This window comes from Abrus precatorius, unplaced genomic scaffold (genome assembly GCF_003935025.1).
Source record: "Abrus precatorius isolate BTA unplaced genomic scaffold, Abrus_2018 Scaffold11, whole genome shotgun sequence".
Classification (NCBI taxonomy): Eukaryota; Viridiplantae; Streptophyta; class Magnoliopsida; order Fabales; family Fabaceae; genus Abrus; species Abrus precatorius.
In genome coordinates, this window is record NW_020874303.1 from 21766758 (window position 1) to 21781926 (window position 15169).

The 15169-nt window shown below is 32.4% G+C and overlaps 3 protein-coding genes across 5 annotated transcripts; 1 reads left to right on the top strand and 2 right to left on the bottom strand.

Annotated features, from left to right (window-relative positions):
• Nucleotides 1-534: 534 nt before the first annotated feature.
• On the top strand, nucleotides 535-3053 carry LOC113853621 (UV-B-induced protein At3g17800, chloroplastic). Its single transcript, XM_027484096.1, has 4 exons — nucleotides 535-616; nucleotides 701-823; nucleotides 1211-1491; nucleotides 1901-3053. Exons 2-4 carry the CDS (start codon nucleotides 716-718, stop codon nucleotides 2712-2714), a joined length of 1203 nt encoding a protein of 400 aa, XP_027339897.1. The 5' UTR covers nucleotides 535-616; nucleotides 701-715; the 3' UTR covers nucleotides 2715-3053.
• A 2829-nt stretch (nucleotides 3054-5882) lies between these two features.
• LOC113853623 (purple acid phosphatase 3-like) lies at nucleotides 5883-7767 on the bottom strand. Of its 2 annotated transcripts, XR_003502675.1 has the most exons (8): nucleotides 7550-7767; nucleotides 7272-7428; nucleotides 7039-7146; nucleotides 6820-6947; nucleotides 6579-6707; nucleotides 6424-6491; nucleotides 6068-6342; nucleotides 5977-6006 (listed from the first exon to the last, which is right to left on the bottom strand). XR_003502675.1 is itself a non-coding variant. In XM_027484099.1 (7 exons), exons 1-7 carry the CDS (start codon nucleotides 7727-7729, stop codon nucleotides 6132-6134), a joined length of 981 nt encoding a protein of 326 aa, XP_027339900.1. In that variant the 5' UTR covers nucleotides 7730-7767; the 3' UTR covers nucleotides 5883-6131. The 2 variants fall into 2 exon arrangements, 1 of the variants encoding a protein (XP_027339900.1); XM_027484099.1 differs by having other exon boundaries at nucleotides 5883-6342.
• Nucleotides 7768-9227: 1460 nt separating this feature from the next.
• On the bottom strand, nucleotides 9228-11840 carry LOC113853624 (purple acid phosphatase 17-like). 2 transcript variants are annotated; one of them, XM_027484100.1, is made up of 7 exons: nucleotides 11422-11840; nucleotides 10975-11131; nucleotides 10778-10885; nucleotides 10526-10653; nucleotides 10018-10146; nucleotides 9867-9934; nucleotides 9228-9782 (listed from the first exon to the last, which is right to left on the bottom strand). In XM_027484100.1, the coding sequence occupies exons 1-7, from the start codon at nucleotides 11593-11595 to the stop codon at nucleotides 9569-9571; spliced, it is 978 nt and encodes a 325-aa protein (XP_027339901.1). In that variant the 5' UTR covers nucleotides 11596-11840; the 3' UTR covers nucleotides 9228-9568. The 2 variants fall into 2 exon arrangements, with proteins under 2 accessions (XP_027339901.1, XP_027339902.1); XM_027484101.1 differs by having other exon boundaries at nucleotides 9428-9782; nucleotides 10862-10885.
• Between the last annotated feature and the right edge of the window lie 3329 nt (nucleotides 11841-15169).

The following is a 15169-nucleotide window of genomic DNA, read 5'->3' on the forward strand; positions in this document are numbered from 1 at the left end:
TGTAATCACAGACACTACTCTCGTAAATCACATATACGATAAATTATTGAACTGATTAACAGCTGATGCTATGTTTTTAACGAAAATCTTTAGCAAATTATTTCTCCAATGATAAATATATAAATCTATGAGACATAAAGTTATACTTTTAAATAATTTTTATTATTTTATAAGAAAAATATTAAATAATCAAAAGGTAAATATATTAATATCTTGAAAATAAAAGTATTATTTTTATCAAATGATTGAAAATCTCAATAAAAATATCTTAAATAATTTTGAATTTTTCTTAGGCAAACTTATAAAAATATATAACAGGCATAGTAATTTATAAAGGAATTTTATTTAAGAACAATAATTAATGAATAAATTAAAAATTACAACAAAAATATATTAATCTTGATGGTTACATTTTTAATAGAAATTTCTTATTATTGAACTTTGTTTGGAGGGCTGAATGGTCATTTATAGGGGTTTTGTGGGGCCTAGCCACAAGAGACGCCATATAAAATCTGACAAATAAATTTTTCCGATGATTAACGCCCATAGGAATAGAATAGTATCATCGACGACGCGATTATCACTCTCTCGGTCTCTCTCTAGGGTTTCTTCAGAGGTTTGTATTCTTTGCTCCTTATTTGTATTTCTCAGATTTAAGTTTATTTATTCACTTCTTCTATATATTCAACTTTTCTGTTAGCCCTCGTAGCTGCAAATGGACGTCGCAGCAACTGCCGTCCGGTCACCGGCGATGGTCCTCGGAAGACCGATCAACGGTTCCTCCTTTGCTCGGTTTGGTTCCAATATTCGGTTCTCCACTAAGGTACGTAATCACAGTGATTACGTGTTCTTTTGTTTGTTGTGCTCTTGATATCACGGATTGCGTGCGGGTAATTCAATTAAGGAATTGAAAATTGTTTTCTATTTTTTCTGATGTCATCAACGTAAAATGCTTTGTAAATTAATTTAGTTTTCCAACCAAACAAATTGCAATTGCATCCAGACGATTAGATTAATTTCTTCATTTTGTATTGTTAATTAATTGAGTTTTACAACCAAACAAATTGCAACTTCATTCATGAAGAGATTAATCGGTTTTATTGTTTTTAATTTTTTTTATTTTGTATTGTTAATTAATTGAGTTTTACAGTCAAACATATTGCAACTTCATCGGTTTTATTGTTTTGTCATTGTTATTGGTGTTTGGCAGCTACGCTGCACTTCATTATCTATCCCCAAACAAGGTCGAAGGAGAGGGTTAGTAGTTAGAGCTTCATCGTCTTCTTCAGAATCATCTGAATCGAGTGCCAAGATTGCTCCTCTTCAGTTAGAGTCTCCTGTCGGTCAATTTCTCTCTCAGATTTTGATAAATCATCCGCATCTTGTGCCTGCTGCAGTAGATCAACAGCTTGAGCAGCTCCAAAGTGACCGTGATGCTGATCAGCAAAAGGAAGAGCCTTCTGCTTCAGACACTGATTTGGTTTTGTACAGGTACATGCTTATTTAGTATGACTTCTGTAGGTGGCTATAAGCTACAAAATATTATCATGTACTCTATAGTTCAGGTTTTGGCATAAAAAATTTCAAATTTTGTCTGATGCAACTAATTCAACTTTTGTGACATATTCTATGGTTTAACTCAATTGATAAGTTCTTTTTAGAGTATATAAGAATTTCTCTTAAACTATAGTTTTGAGAGTATATTTTTGCCACCGGGCATTGCCAGAATGGTGAGAGTCACTTTTATTTTCTTCTTAAACGTTAACTGTATGTCACATCAGTGTGTATGGGGGGTGGGTTTGAAACATTTAATTCTTGCTCTACTTTCTCTCCTATTATTAAGTGTTAAACAAGTCCGCTGTTGACCAATGTACTGGCTCTGGCTTCGGAACATTTTCAGGAGGATTGCCGAAGTGAAGGCTAATGAAAGGAGAAAAGCTCTAGAAGAGATCTTGTATGCATTGGTGGTGCAGAAGTTCATGGATGCTAATGTTTCTCTGATACACTCCATAGCCCCAGATCCATCTGGTAGGGTTGATTTATGGTCAAATGATGATGGTAAACTTGAGCAGCTTCACTCACTTGAAGCATATGAGATGATTCAAAATCACTTGAGTCTCATTCTGGGTAACAGAGCAGGAGATTTGACATCCATAGCTGAAATCAGCAAACTCAGGGTAGGGCAGGTCTATGCAGCATCAGTGATGTATGGTTATTTTCTTAAACGAGTTGACCAAAGGTTCCAGCTGGAGAAGACGATGATACCTCTTCCGAATGAAACAGAAGAGAATAGTGTTCATCAAACTACCATGGACAATGCAAGACCTAGTAGTGAAAAGGACACTTCTCAAGTGATGTCTCATCCTGAAGTATCTACCTGGCCTGGTGGTGACGTCAGTCCTGGTGGATTTGGTTATGGTATAAAGGCAACTAGGTTGCGTAACTATGTGATGTCGTTTGATGGGGATACCTTACAGAGATATGCAACAATAAGATCCAGAGAGGCTCTGAGCATCATTGAGAAGCACACAGAGGCGTTGTTTGGAAGACCTGAAATTGTTATAACACCTGAGGGGGCAATCTCTAAGGATGAAAACATCAAAATTAGCTTTGGTGGTTTAAAGAGACTTGTTTTAGAGGCTGTGACTTTTGGCTCTTTTCTCTGGGATGTTGAGAGCTATGTGGACTCAAGGTACCATTTTGTCTTGAACTGAGGCTGCATATGTCTATCCTCCGCAAAGCCTTGTGCATTGGGTTGTCCTTTTTAGTTCTGTTTGCTCCCATACATCACAAGGCATAGTTTATAGTGTTTGGTACTGACTAATGGAGTATATTTAAATGTAACTTCCGTGTTGAAAATCCAAATATTGTTCACTGGTTGATCTGTATATACTATATAGTGATAGTGGCTCTGGATTTTGCTGATGAAAAGAAAGTTCTTGGAGGTAGATATTTGCTTATTTGTTCTTTCTGTTACCCGCAACAAATCTTTACAAATAAATTCCCAGCTTTTGCGATTGTCATATTGCGCAACGGTTAATTGCTGCTTCTTTCATACTTTGCTGCCTGAATTAGATAGCTGAAATTTCCTATTTAGATTTGCACAGCAGTGTATATGTAATTATATGAGAACGTGGGTTTACTTGGTTGAGTGGGTGGTTACATGGAAAGGAAAGGTCCTCCTGAAAATGACTTCGAACAGAAGTTATGGTTCAGAGAATAGGCATGGGGCAATTATAACGGCTTTGTTTTTACTAAAAAAAACTTTTTAAAAACCACTTACTAAAAATATAAAAATAAAACAATCTACCTGTATGAGATTATTTTGGTCACATATATGGTGTGTATCGTTCATGTCAAGATAAAATTAATTTTTAAAAATTAATTAAGTACTGTATACTCAAAGGGCTGTATTTTTTGACTAATTTTTTAAAAAGTTAATAAAGTATCACATGCACAGTGAATAATACTATCTGGGGGATATGTAACACATTTCTAAACAAGGATTGTGTAATGGGTGATACTAACAAAAATAAATAAATAAAAATGCTCTGGAAGAGTGCAAAATATAGCAAGTTCTATGAAACTATGATTTATGGAAGCTAAATCCAAAGGAGAGAGGGGACAGAACTCGATAAACTTCTCTCATTATTGCTTTTCTTGTTAGCTGCTTGAAGTTGGTCCCAAGAAGGAGTGGCCTCTACTTCTTGCTCTAAAAACAACACTTTATATTTGATATAAAGAATTTATCCAGTAGGAGATTCCTATACCAATGTATCTGATTCATGGTCGTATAACCTACAGGATATTCAAGCATAAAACAATTATCAATATTCTTGGAGTTCCTAAGCTCACCAATGTATCAAGCATATTTTGGATTGCCTGGAAACGATACAAAAATTGCAAGACTAATACATTAAAAAAGTTGTTGAGCCAAGTTAACACTAAAAAAGTCATCAGACCAAGTAGGTTACTCGGGAAAATTCACGAGGACAAGTTGTTTGCCTTAAGAGAATTTTTGATATTAGTTTTTTTTTTTTTTTCAATCAATGGTAGGCCATTGTCAAATTTACTATAAGCTCTTATATATATATATATATATATATTGTTTACGGTGAAAAATAACAGTTGTAAACAAATAATCCAAAGATCAATCTGGGAACTGGATTTAGGTCCTCTTTGGGTTCTTTTAAGTGTGTTATTAATGTAACGGCGAAATGGACGTGTAAATTCAGCAATTTAGCAAGAATAGTGAATATCAAACGTGCAGAATTGACTCAAACGTAGAGGTTCATTACAGAAAAGTATGAAATAAGAAATGAATTGTATAAACAAGAACAAAAGCAAACAAACGAAAAAACTTGAATTAAAATACAGAATGTAAAGGTACAAGAATGTAAATATGCTGAAATGTAAATGTACGACTCCTCACAACGACGAACAGCGGCCACTGTGGGTCTCCTTGTAGGTGGTGTCTGGCGCGGTGCAGGGTTTCAGCGTCTCAGAGAGTTTAGGTGCGGTGTCTGGGTGCAAAAAGTCGTCCCTTGTGAAATAGTGCTTTGGAGTATTTATAGACATGAAGATCACCACCGTTTTCCTCCTTTTGCGGGTACTTCTTAGTAACTGCCTTCAACTATTGATGCTCACTATCCACGATTACTTGTGATCGTGCTGTTCGTTGAGGCTTCTTTTGTAACCGCTATCGCCCATGATTTCCTTTGCGTAGTGGTGAATATTGATAACTACTGGTAATCGCTTTTGGATTTTTCAATACTCCTATTTTTCGAGTATTTCTGAGAGAAACCTAGGAGACTCCTTTAATGTTATGGCCTTAGAATAGTTTCTTCTTGACTTCTCTTTTCGAGCTATTCTGGAGTTTTGAGAGTCTGTCTTGGTCTTGTGGACTTAGAACATTTTCTTTGCTCATTTTTGTTTTTCGAGCAATTCTGGAGGAAATCTGGAGCTCAGCTAGGTTTGTGGACTTAGAATATTTTCTGACTACTTCTTGTTTTTCGAGCAGTTTTGGATATCAGATACTTGGAAACTCCTCAAAAACTCCTCGAAAAGCCATCAGTCTTTATGGACTTGGAATATATTCCTGTTAGTCCTGTTTTTCGAGCAGTTTTGAGTGTCAGAGACTTGAAAACTCCTCAAAAACTCCTCGAAAAGCCATCAGTTTTGTGGACTTAGAATATTTTCTTGCCAGTTCTATTTTTCGAGTAGTTTTTGGGTGCTAGTGACTTAAAAAACTTCTCAAAACTTCTCGAAAAAAGCCTTTAGTTTTGTAGTTTTGGAATATTTTCTTGTCTTTTAAGCAGTTTAGAGAAAAATCAATAATGTGACAAAAATCTCCTAAAATAGCTCGAAATGTGTCCTTTTTAATTAAAACTAAAGATCTTAGATAATCTTCCAATATTCTCTTATGTTCAGGCTTATCTTTGGCTCCTTCTTAAACCCTAAAACTTTGTTGAAATGTAGTTTCCTTCGAGATGATTTTCAACTTAAAAAATTTTTCATTATCCCGAACATATACATATATTATTGTACATTAAATTGACCCATATGTGCTGTATTCATAGGTACATATTAAAATATCAAAATTTAATTACAAATTTAATAAAATCTACACTATCCCTAATTATAGTAACTGCTCGTTATAATATCAACCCACGATAAATATGCTTTCTAACATGGCCCAAGGGTGCTGTTGCTATTGCTTCTTTCAAAGTTGAAACTCGAAAACTTCTTTGAAAAAACTCACATGGTATTTCACATTAGACCGTTTTCTTCCTTCTCCAAAGCTCTTTGAAGAATGAATTAGATAGAGATGATACGAAGCTTATTCGACAAAATTACTGATAAAACCCATAACAGATATGCTAGCAGGAGAAATGATAGTCACCACTTCGAGGACTCTTATCACGACCGTAGTATGAGTCCTTATTAAAGAAATAGTTCAAGAGTCTTAATAGTAAAATTACATAATTAAAGGAAATAATATATAGCCTAAATGAAAGGGATACATAATTAAAATCAAACAATCTAATAGCCTATTCAACCGGATTACATAATTAAGGAAACAATTCTACAAATTAAAGATAGAGAAACATCTTGTACTAGCGAGACTCTTCCTATATCTGGAGTGCAGCCCCCTTGGATAGACTCAGAACATGCAACATTTTGCCAAAAATATCATAATAAACAGCTTTGGCATTTGTTTTTACAAGCTCCACAGACATAAATCCTTGCCCATCGTAGTAAAACTTTGCCCCATCTCTGTTGTCTTGGATGTCTCCTTTCCATGCCTTTGAACCTCCGCCACTGGTTAAGTACTGAATTTGGCTGCATGAACACATTATCATCAAATATTTATCATGATTTAAAGGTGGTTCAGTTAACATACAAGTCTAAGTTAGTACACACCTGCTTGTGCTACTTATGTGTTCCAAGCAATGGTCATGCCCATTAATGTACATATCAACATTATTTGCCTGCAATTTTAATTTTATCAGCCTCATTTTTCACTAGGCTAGGAAAAGGATTTTCTTTTTATATAATAATATATTTTGCCAATTGACCTCAAGGATCGGAAGGAGCTGTTTTTTGAGCTCTTGTGTGTCACCATGGTGTCCTATGCTTCTTATAGGATGATGCGCCACAACAATCTTCCAGTTGGCAGTAGAACCCTTTAATGCTATTTCCAGATCCTATGTTCAGAACCACATACACACACACGAAAAAAAAAAGACAAGGAAAAAATTGTATTAGATTGCTTTCTATCTTAATTTGTTGTAATTATAATAAGATTGAGATATTTACCTTTAAGAGCTTTGATAAATATTTCTCCCTCGGAAGTACACCTCTCCAATCATACTTGTGGTCCTTTGGCTCAAGAAAATACTTGTCCACAAAAGGTGTTGTATCAACGAAGAAGAACTCAGCAATTTCTGGATATTTTTAAGATTAAAAGAGCACTTAATGATGTCCTTAATTTACTATCCAGGATATAAGCCTTTATTTATTTAGAAGTTACTTTACCTGTGTCAACAATGTATGATCTTTGGCAGATCCATCTGTTATCAATTTTCTGAAGGACTGGATTTAGTTGTGCTTCAACATCTCCCCTGTAGTCATGGTTGCCCAAGACTACAACCAACGTAGATAATTTTAGATGGACAAAAGAATGAAAGGTTGGAGGAATGGTTTCTCATGTATAAGAAGCTTGTTAGGATCTTTTGGCTTATATATCTTTCTTTGGTGTTAGAACTCACCATTGTACCATTGTTTTTGGAGGCTTTTGGCAGTGTAGATTTTTGAGAAGGAAGCTTCAAATGCAGGGTCATCTATACCTGTCAATCCATCATCATAGAAATTGTCTCCAGTGGATATCACAAAGTCAACCTTCAACTTTGCAGCAACTTTTCCCATCTGACATACACAAAGAGATGAGTGTTAGAGAAGTACCAGCTTTTGCTTCAGCAGAGAAATTTAATGAACATTTGTGTAACTAGTGAGACATAAGCATTATTGGATGAAGCATGGATGTAACCTGAGTAGCAACTTTAGATTGGTTGAACCCTCCTTTCCTTCCCCAGTCTCCAATGACCACAAAGCTAAGTGAGCCATCAGCTTTGGCAGGGTGTTCTAGGCGCTGGAGCTGAGCTGATACAGACAGAAAACACAGACTAATGAAAGCCATCCATACGAGACTTGTTCTAAAGCCAGCCATGTTTTTGTGTGTGGGTCTTGCCAACAAATGTAGAACAGTTTATATAACGTAGGAGTTGATGGGCAAGATGTATATTATTTTATTGAGGTAAATCTCTATTTAATTTGCTGGATTACTGTTAGTCAATTATTTATAGTGGATTGAATTATTGATATAAATTGTGAAAATAAATTTATTAATTTATTTAATTATGACACATGACCAGTGATGAATATTATATTGAATTTAAATGGACTAGACAATTTATTTTAAGATAAAACTTAAATGCAATATTATAAATACTGTTAACGTTGTATTTTGATCAGAATTAAATGTTTTTTTCCGGTCAAAATTAAAATTTTTACTTTTATAATATGTAAAATAAAAATCAATGTTAAAGATTAATGCATCAACATTAAAGATTGAGACACGTTACGGAAGTAAAATTCTAACTCTAGCCTGTAATACTTTATGTTGGAATGATCTTTGACAAATTAGTGAACTGTTCTCCATCAATGTGCACATACGCTCATTCAGAGGATAACTCTCTCATTCTCTCTTCGACAACTTCATAAACTAGGATGAATCAAACCCTATTGTACAGAAACATGCTATAGTCTTGTGTTTTTGTATTGTTGATCATATTAGGGGCTACTTTTAAGATGACATAATATAACTTGTACGTACCAATGGCACATTGGCACGCCATGCATAAATGTGCAATCAAAATAGCGTTAACGGACAAGCCAATAAAATGAACTGCTACGAAGTGGACGCAAATGATAGTGTCACAGGGTCCCACATGTTAGTTTGTGCATCTTCATTGCAACTTCCAAGCTCAAGACAATCTTGCTTTGATTCCCACATATATTCCATTCAATTAGAGCCAAATGATTCAATATCAAGTGCTTAAGGTGAAAGCAATTTGTGAGAGCGTGTGATAAATGCAGTTTGTAGAAACGTATTGGTAACTAGTCCCAAATAGTTTGATGTTGAAGCCGATTGGTGAAAAGTAGGTGTTGTCACGTTCCAATTTATCTTGCTGAAGATGGCAACTTCACATTAACTGGTCCAGAGGTTGATTATTATTGTCACAAATTCACAAGTAAATTTCCATTTGTACAATCACCCGAGACTTCTCTTCCTTTGCTCTTCTAAAATTCATTAATAAAATTGAAGTTATGTTAAGTAAAATTTTATTAAAAAAATATTTATCATGTTAAAGTTACGAAAGCATGGTATTTATCATTTTTAATAAAAATTTACTACTTTTAAGTGTTTAAATTTAACTCTAAGAGTTGGAATTAAAATAAGTTTAAATCAAGTTTTGGAGATCCCCTGTTTGTCTTTGTGATGTTCTCTACAGGGTGTTCAGTATGCTAGTATTTTACTGCTGGTGTATATAAGACACCAATAAATATTGGATATCAGCGATTTATGGTTACAATTGGCCATCCTTACAAATCCATTATCTTACAAAAATAACTGGCATTGCGTGCTTATCCACAAAATCTCGAGTATCCAAGACTTGAATATATTTATAGATAAATCAGGTTATACGGCACATACTCATGAAAATTGTCAAAATACTTAATAATTGACTCGGATGTTTACCTCAATGCCTTTCACAATATTAAGTCCTTAATCTTTCCAAATTAATAAGGTAAGAGGATTGAAATTAAATACATCTACTTCTGACATTACACCACCTTAAATTTAGAAATTTTAGTAATAACAATTCGTATATAGGCAAAACCAGTTTTAATCGATTGATAAATTCTCAAGATTTGGTTTCAAAATTTCATCAATCAATTTTGGCAGGCCTTGTCAATCTCAATCTCTAGTATCCTGCTCCAAACTTTATATGGAAGAATGCATCAGCTTTGAAGAGGTTAATCTATGCAAAACCTTGCCAAAAACATCATAAAACTCAATGGTGGCATCTGTCTGAGTCAATTTCACAGACATGAAGCCTTGTCCATCATAAAAGAAATTTAGGCCTTTTCTATTCATTTGTTTAGTGTCTCCTCTCCAAGCCTTTGACCCTGCACCACTAGTCAGGAACTGAATAGGGCTGCAAACAAGTTCCTCTATCAGACAAATCTCATAATTTTGTTTTACTCCGTGTAAAAATTTGCATGAATTCATTTAGTTTTACCTCTGTGTGTCACTGATGTGTTCAAGACAATGATCATGCCCGTTCATGTAAAAGTCAATATTATTTGCCTGAAATTTGAAAGTAAAAATCAGCAGAGCTAGGTAGGGGAACTAGGATCATCATCAATTTCTCAATTTTAGCTTTTAGTTACCTGAAGAATTGGGAGAAGCTGCATTATAAGTTCTTGAGTATCACCATGATGACCAACACTTCTAATGGCATGGTGACCAACAACAATCTTCCATTTTGCTGTTGATTCCCTCAGTGCCAATTCTATGTCCTGAAACATAATAATTCATAATATTATAACCTTATTTGAGTAAATTACTCTCACTTATGCAAGATGAAAGCACTATTTCTAATCAAACATCAAGTGGATGGCAACAACTAAGCTTGTCAAAACAAAGAAAATTTTCCAGTTTACATTCCCAAATGGTTAGTTTCATCTATAAAAATATGGTTACTCTCCTATCAAAAGCAATTATGGATTGAGCTAGGAATGTTTAATTTTAAATTCTGCAGCAAATTGAATATTTAAAATTCTCTCCCAACCAGAATTTCACAGCTACACTGTCAGCAGAAAATTCAGATATCATGTGCATAATAACAAAATGTAAAATACCTGACGTTGCATAAGTGGAAAAGCAATATATGCATACCTTAAGTAAGTTTGTAATATAAGATTTTTGTGGGCTAATGCCCCGCCAATCGTAGTCGTATTCCTGTGGTTCAGTGAAGTACTCCTCAACAAAAGGAGTGGTGTCTACAAAGAAAATCTCAACCAGCTCTGCAGAAGGAAAAAAAAATGAAAATGCATAAGATCACTTATTGCATAGATTTTTATCAATTTCAATGCCTAGAAGTAGAAAATAACCTCAAACAAAGAAAAACATGAACAAGCAAGAAAATACCTGAATCTAAAATAAAAGACCTTAAACAAAGCCATCTGCTATCAATTTCCCTAAGGATTGGACTCAATTGGGCCTCTGCATCACCTCTATAGTCATGATTTCCTAACACTGCATTCAAATTATCCAACAAGTTAGAAAAGTAGATGATAAGGTCTAGACTCTATTGTATGTCATCATTGATCGGTTGAGGAACTTGCCGCTGTACCACTGCTTTTGCAAGCTTTTTGCTGTGTAAATTTTAGTGAATGACTCTTCAAACGCGTTGTCACGGTCACTAGTCAATCCATTGTCATAGAAATTGTCTCCAGTGGAAACTACAAAATCAATATCAAGCTTCTCTCCAACCTTTCCCATCTACAATCATGCAAATTCATTTTCTCAGATATAGCACAAAAATAAACGTAACAATAACATCGCTTTCATCCATAAAGAATATATAGTAAACAGCATCAAACGAAATTAATCTAGAACATTAAAATGAATAATAAAAAAATTCTAACATCAATTCTTCTAATTCTGCATCACCAATTAAATGAAGATTTGACATAAATTGCATGCATGAAGGAATGATCAGCTTCATATATTTGCATGACTTCCATAATATTTTTTCCTTAATAACTCATTAGTTAAACATAAAAGCAAACCTGGAAAGCAACTTCAGATTGGTTATAAGCGCCTCTTCTTCCCCAGTCACCAAGCACCAAAAAGCTAAGAGAACCATCATGTTTTGAAGGGTGTGAAAATCTCTGGAGTTCTGCGGATGCATGAAGAATACACAAGACAATGCTAATCGTAAAGAGAAAGGAATGAATTGCCATGGCTCTAATGGGAACAGCTAACCAAGCCAATGCTTCTCAGTTTAAAACAGCTTTATGTCCTAATGAAAATTATTTAAATATGATATTTGGACCCACAATGTCAGATTTCGATACCACTAGAGAATCTGTAGACACATAGAAGAGAGAGGGAGAGACAGGTTTAGGGCAAATAAAAAAGGTTTTGGAACTTTAAAACTCACAAAGGAATGGATCCTAGGTCTAACGTGAAGTTGTTCAAAACTGATGTCAATCAAAATAAAAAATAAAAAAGAATACTTGCAAAATTGTTGGATTGCAGGGGTGTTTGGTAACAAGTTAATATAATAATAAGTTTAATGATACAAAATATATCATATTTTTCCAGCATGCACCATTCTTCTAGTTATTAACACCTAAAAGACATATAATTAGACAAGAAAATAGTAAATTTTTAAAAATATAATGCATGGTTCTCGGATATTATTTGGTTGTGCCAGAGAAACGGTGATGGGAAAATGTTGTGTCGTGTCCACATGCAATTGAACAGGGAAACATTGGCGATGGGAGCACAATTTGGTGATATATGCGAATATGCCATGCAGTGGCTGTGGAATGCGCAGAATATTCTGAACCCATATTCAAATAAAAAGGCATATTTATGAGAATATTCGGATGTTCTGATTCCAAAATAGCTCTTGTACGCAACTTTATTGACCATTTATAGCCTATAAACAATAAAAAAAAAATAAAAATAGAATAGGTGAAAATTTGTCTTTTAGCTTTTTCCCTCTCTTGGGATACAAAAAATAGTAGAATATTAATGACCAAAAGAAAAAAAATATTACAAATTTGGAATATAGAATAAGATTAGCAATTCTGGCCACTTTTGTCCAAGGAAAGTGTCTGATGATCATTTTCTGGCATGATTATATCCATGTGATGTATGTTTTTTTCCTTTATTTCTACTTCTTATGTCGGTTTAGTTTTCAAACTTAATGGTAATCAAAGCTGGAAAAAGAAAAATATGTCAAGAAATTGTTGTATTCACCTAATAACTCTCTTTATTATTTTATGAGGTAAGCAATAAATTTTAAAAAGTTTCATGTATTTATTATATTAAAAATATATAAATTTTTTATTTTTTTATTAAATAATTAACAAGATTTGTAGAGGATTTAGAACTATTCTTTTACGTTGCGTGAATTCTATTCTGAGCTGTTTACATTAAACTAAAAAATGAGTGGTTATAAATATGACAGCTTTCATACATTATATTTTGCAATATATATATATATAAATAACGAGTTATAATTTATTATTTAATTGACTGTTAGATTTAAATTAAATAAAAAATTTAAATTAAATATAAAAATTTTAAAATTTATGTAAGTGTAAATCTTGCTATATATATATATTACTTAATAACAAATGAACATAACATAGCCCAAAGTACTAGAAGTAAAGAAATGTTATGGTAAGGATACTAATTGGCCCAAGTAGTATAGTTTGGGACTATTAAAGCCCATTTGATAAGCCCAAAGGGGCCAATTTGCCTTGCATAAGATAGCCCAGAATGGAAGAAGGATGCTGTGTTGGGCCTCCGTATGGTCCAGCTTATATTTTGGATATTTTTCTCCATGATGGAAAAAATGAAAAAAATGATGATTATTTCCATCAATTAAGATTTACTTTTACTAAGATGAGTGATGACTGCAATTAGATAACAGTGCAAAGCAAAAGAAACGAAGCAATAAAGTCAAAAAGGGATTGAAAAGAAGAAATAAAACGCCTCGAAATCCCAAAAGTTGGCCATGCAAATGCCATTTTTTTCATAAAGCTGAAAGACTTCCTCGATGTGTGCCAAACTTGACTCTCCTTTTTCCGTCAAAAAGAGGTTGGAATCAATTCAGAAAATTAATCTCTTTTTCTTTTCAGTGATGTCATCTAATATTTTTTATTTATTTTTTAACATGTGTATTTTAATAAAATTTAAAATATTATATTTATATTTTTATAAATTTTTATTTATACTTAAGCATATGTTATAAAAAATACTTATTATTTGCCATTTTATTATTTATAAAATATTAAATGCATTTCCTAGAAAGCAATTATACTCAATATCTTTAAAACATAAAATTATTTAATATTTTATCAGATAAAAATTACTAAATATAGTGTAAAAAAATTAAAGTTATTTTTTTTTCTTTTCATGCTTTTCTGCTTTTCAATCATAAACTAAATGATTACAAAATCATTTCTCACTGGACTCTGAACTCTAGTGATGGTGTGCCTAAGGTTTAGGGACTCAAAATATTAACACATTTTTTTCACATAATTTTGAATTCATTTGTAATAAAAAATTATTATTAATTTCTTAATTTTAGAGTAATAGTAAACAAGACCCTAATTTAGGTAACTATCTTATTATATTAAAATTTTAACGATGAAGGAGAATAGTGAACAACTTATTTTAACAATGAAAGAATATACTTGATTTTACTTTTATTGAAGAGAATATAATTTTATTATTTATAAAATTTTATTGTTTTAAACTATTAAATGATATATTAAATTAATGAATTAAATATAAATGTGAAAATATTAACATTAATTTTTAAGAATAATTTTAAATATCTAAAGAATATATTTTTTATTTAAAAATAATATTTATCATATTTTAATATTTATTGTAATAAATTATTTTAGTCAAGTGTGGAGATAAAGGAAGATCAGGTCTGGATAACACAAGAAAATTTTAAAATGGTAGATTGGTTGTTGAAGATTAGATGGGAATATTTGATAGATTGAAAGGAATTAAGAAACCATGCAACCATGGAATTATAAAGAATGGTTCACAAATCACAAAGACCAATATATGGTAGCAAACAAACATCCCTTTAGGCCTTTTTTCTTTATCACTGTATCTCACTGTCCTTGTCTCTCTCTTCACACATTCAGGTCAATGGGTCCATTCACAGACCTTTCCCTAATTTGATTATTGCAATCACCATTTTGATTCATTACATAGAATGACAGAGTCATCTAAATCATAGAGTGTGTGATTATGTTGGAGACAATGATGTAAATGAAAGATGACTAAATTATTGCATACCGAATAAATAAATAAACAATCTATGCTTCTCCACGACTTTTGTTAATAATAAGTTATGTGTATCAATTTCGGTAACAGTATAAATTTTTTATACTGTTATTTGTCATAAATTGTGTAATTAAAAAATTAATATTTATGATAATTTTTTTAAATTTTTATTTAGTATAATTTTATTTCGTGTAAAAATTTTTACACTAATAAAGTCTAAACAAAACTATGAAGCTTTTAAAGAAAAATAAAAAATATAAAAATATTTTAAAATAATAATAAATGAGAAATAATAAATATTTATTTACTTTAAATTTAAATTAAATACTTAAAATAATCACAAAAACATATTTATAAGAATATATTCCAACCTGTAACTGAGTAGTGTACATGAAAAAAAAATGATAAATGGGGACTGTAGTTTTGGAAAATAAAAAATGAAAATTTATCATTGTTGTAATAATACAAGAATCATATCAGATTGTTGTGCAA

Excerpts from the sequence above, each read along its gene's own strand:
- LOC113853621 (XM_027484096.1), top strand. The coding sequence starts at position 716 with ATGGACGTCGCAGCAACTGCCGTCCGGTCACCGGCGATGGTCCTCGGA. Across the intron at positions 824-1,210 it reads ATATTCGGTTCTCCACTAAG|CTACGCTGCACTTCATTATC; the intron begins GTACGTAATCAC and ends GGTGTTTGGCAG. Across the intron at positions 1,492-1,900 it reads ACTGATTTGGTTTTGTACAG|GAGGATTGCCGAAGTGAAGG; the intron begins GTACATGCTTAT and ends GAACATTTTCAG.
- LOC113853623 (XM_027484099.1), bottom strand. The coding sequence starts at position 7,729 with ATGGCTGGCTTTAGAACAAGTCTCGTATGGATGGCTTTCATTAGTCTG. Across the intron at positions 6,708-6,819 it reads ATTTATCAAAGCTCTTAAAG|GATCTGGAAATAGCATTAAA; the intron begins GTAAATATCTCA and ends TTCTGAACATAG. Across the intron at positions 6,492-6,578 it reads AGCTCCTTCCGATCCTTGAG|GCAAATAATGTTGATATGTA; the intron begins GTCAATTGGCAA and ends TTAAAATTGCAG.
- LOC113853624 (XM_027484100.1), bottom strand. The coding sequence starts at position 11,595 with ATGGCAATTCATTCCTTTCTCTTTACGATTAGCATTGTCTTGTGTATT. Across the intron at positions 10,886-10,974 it reads GCAAAAGCAGTGGTACAGCG|TGTTAGGAAATCATGACTAT; the intron begins GCAAGTTCCTCA and ends ATTTGAATGCAG. Across the intron at positions 9,783-9,866 it reads CACATCAGTGACACACAGAG|CCCTATTCAGTTCCTGACTA; the intron begins GTAAAACTAAAT and ends ACTTGTTTGCAG.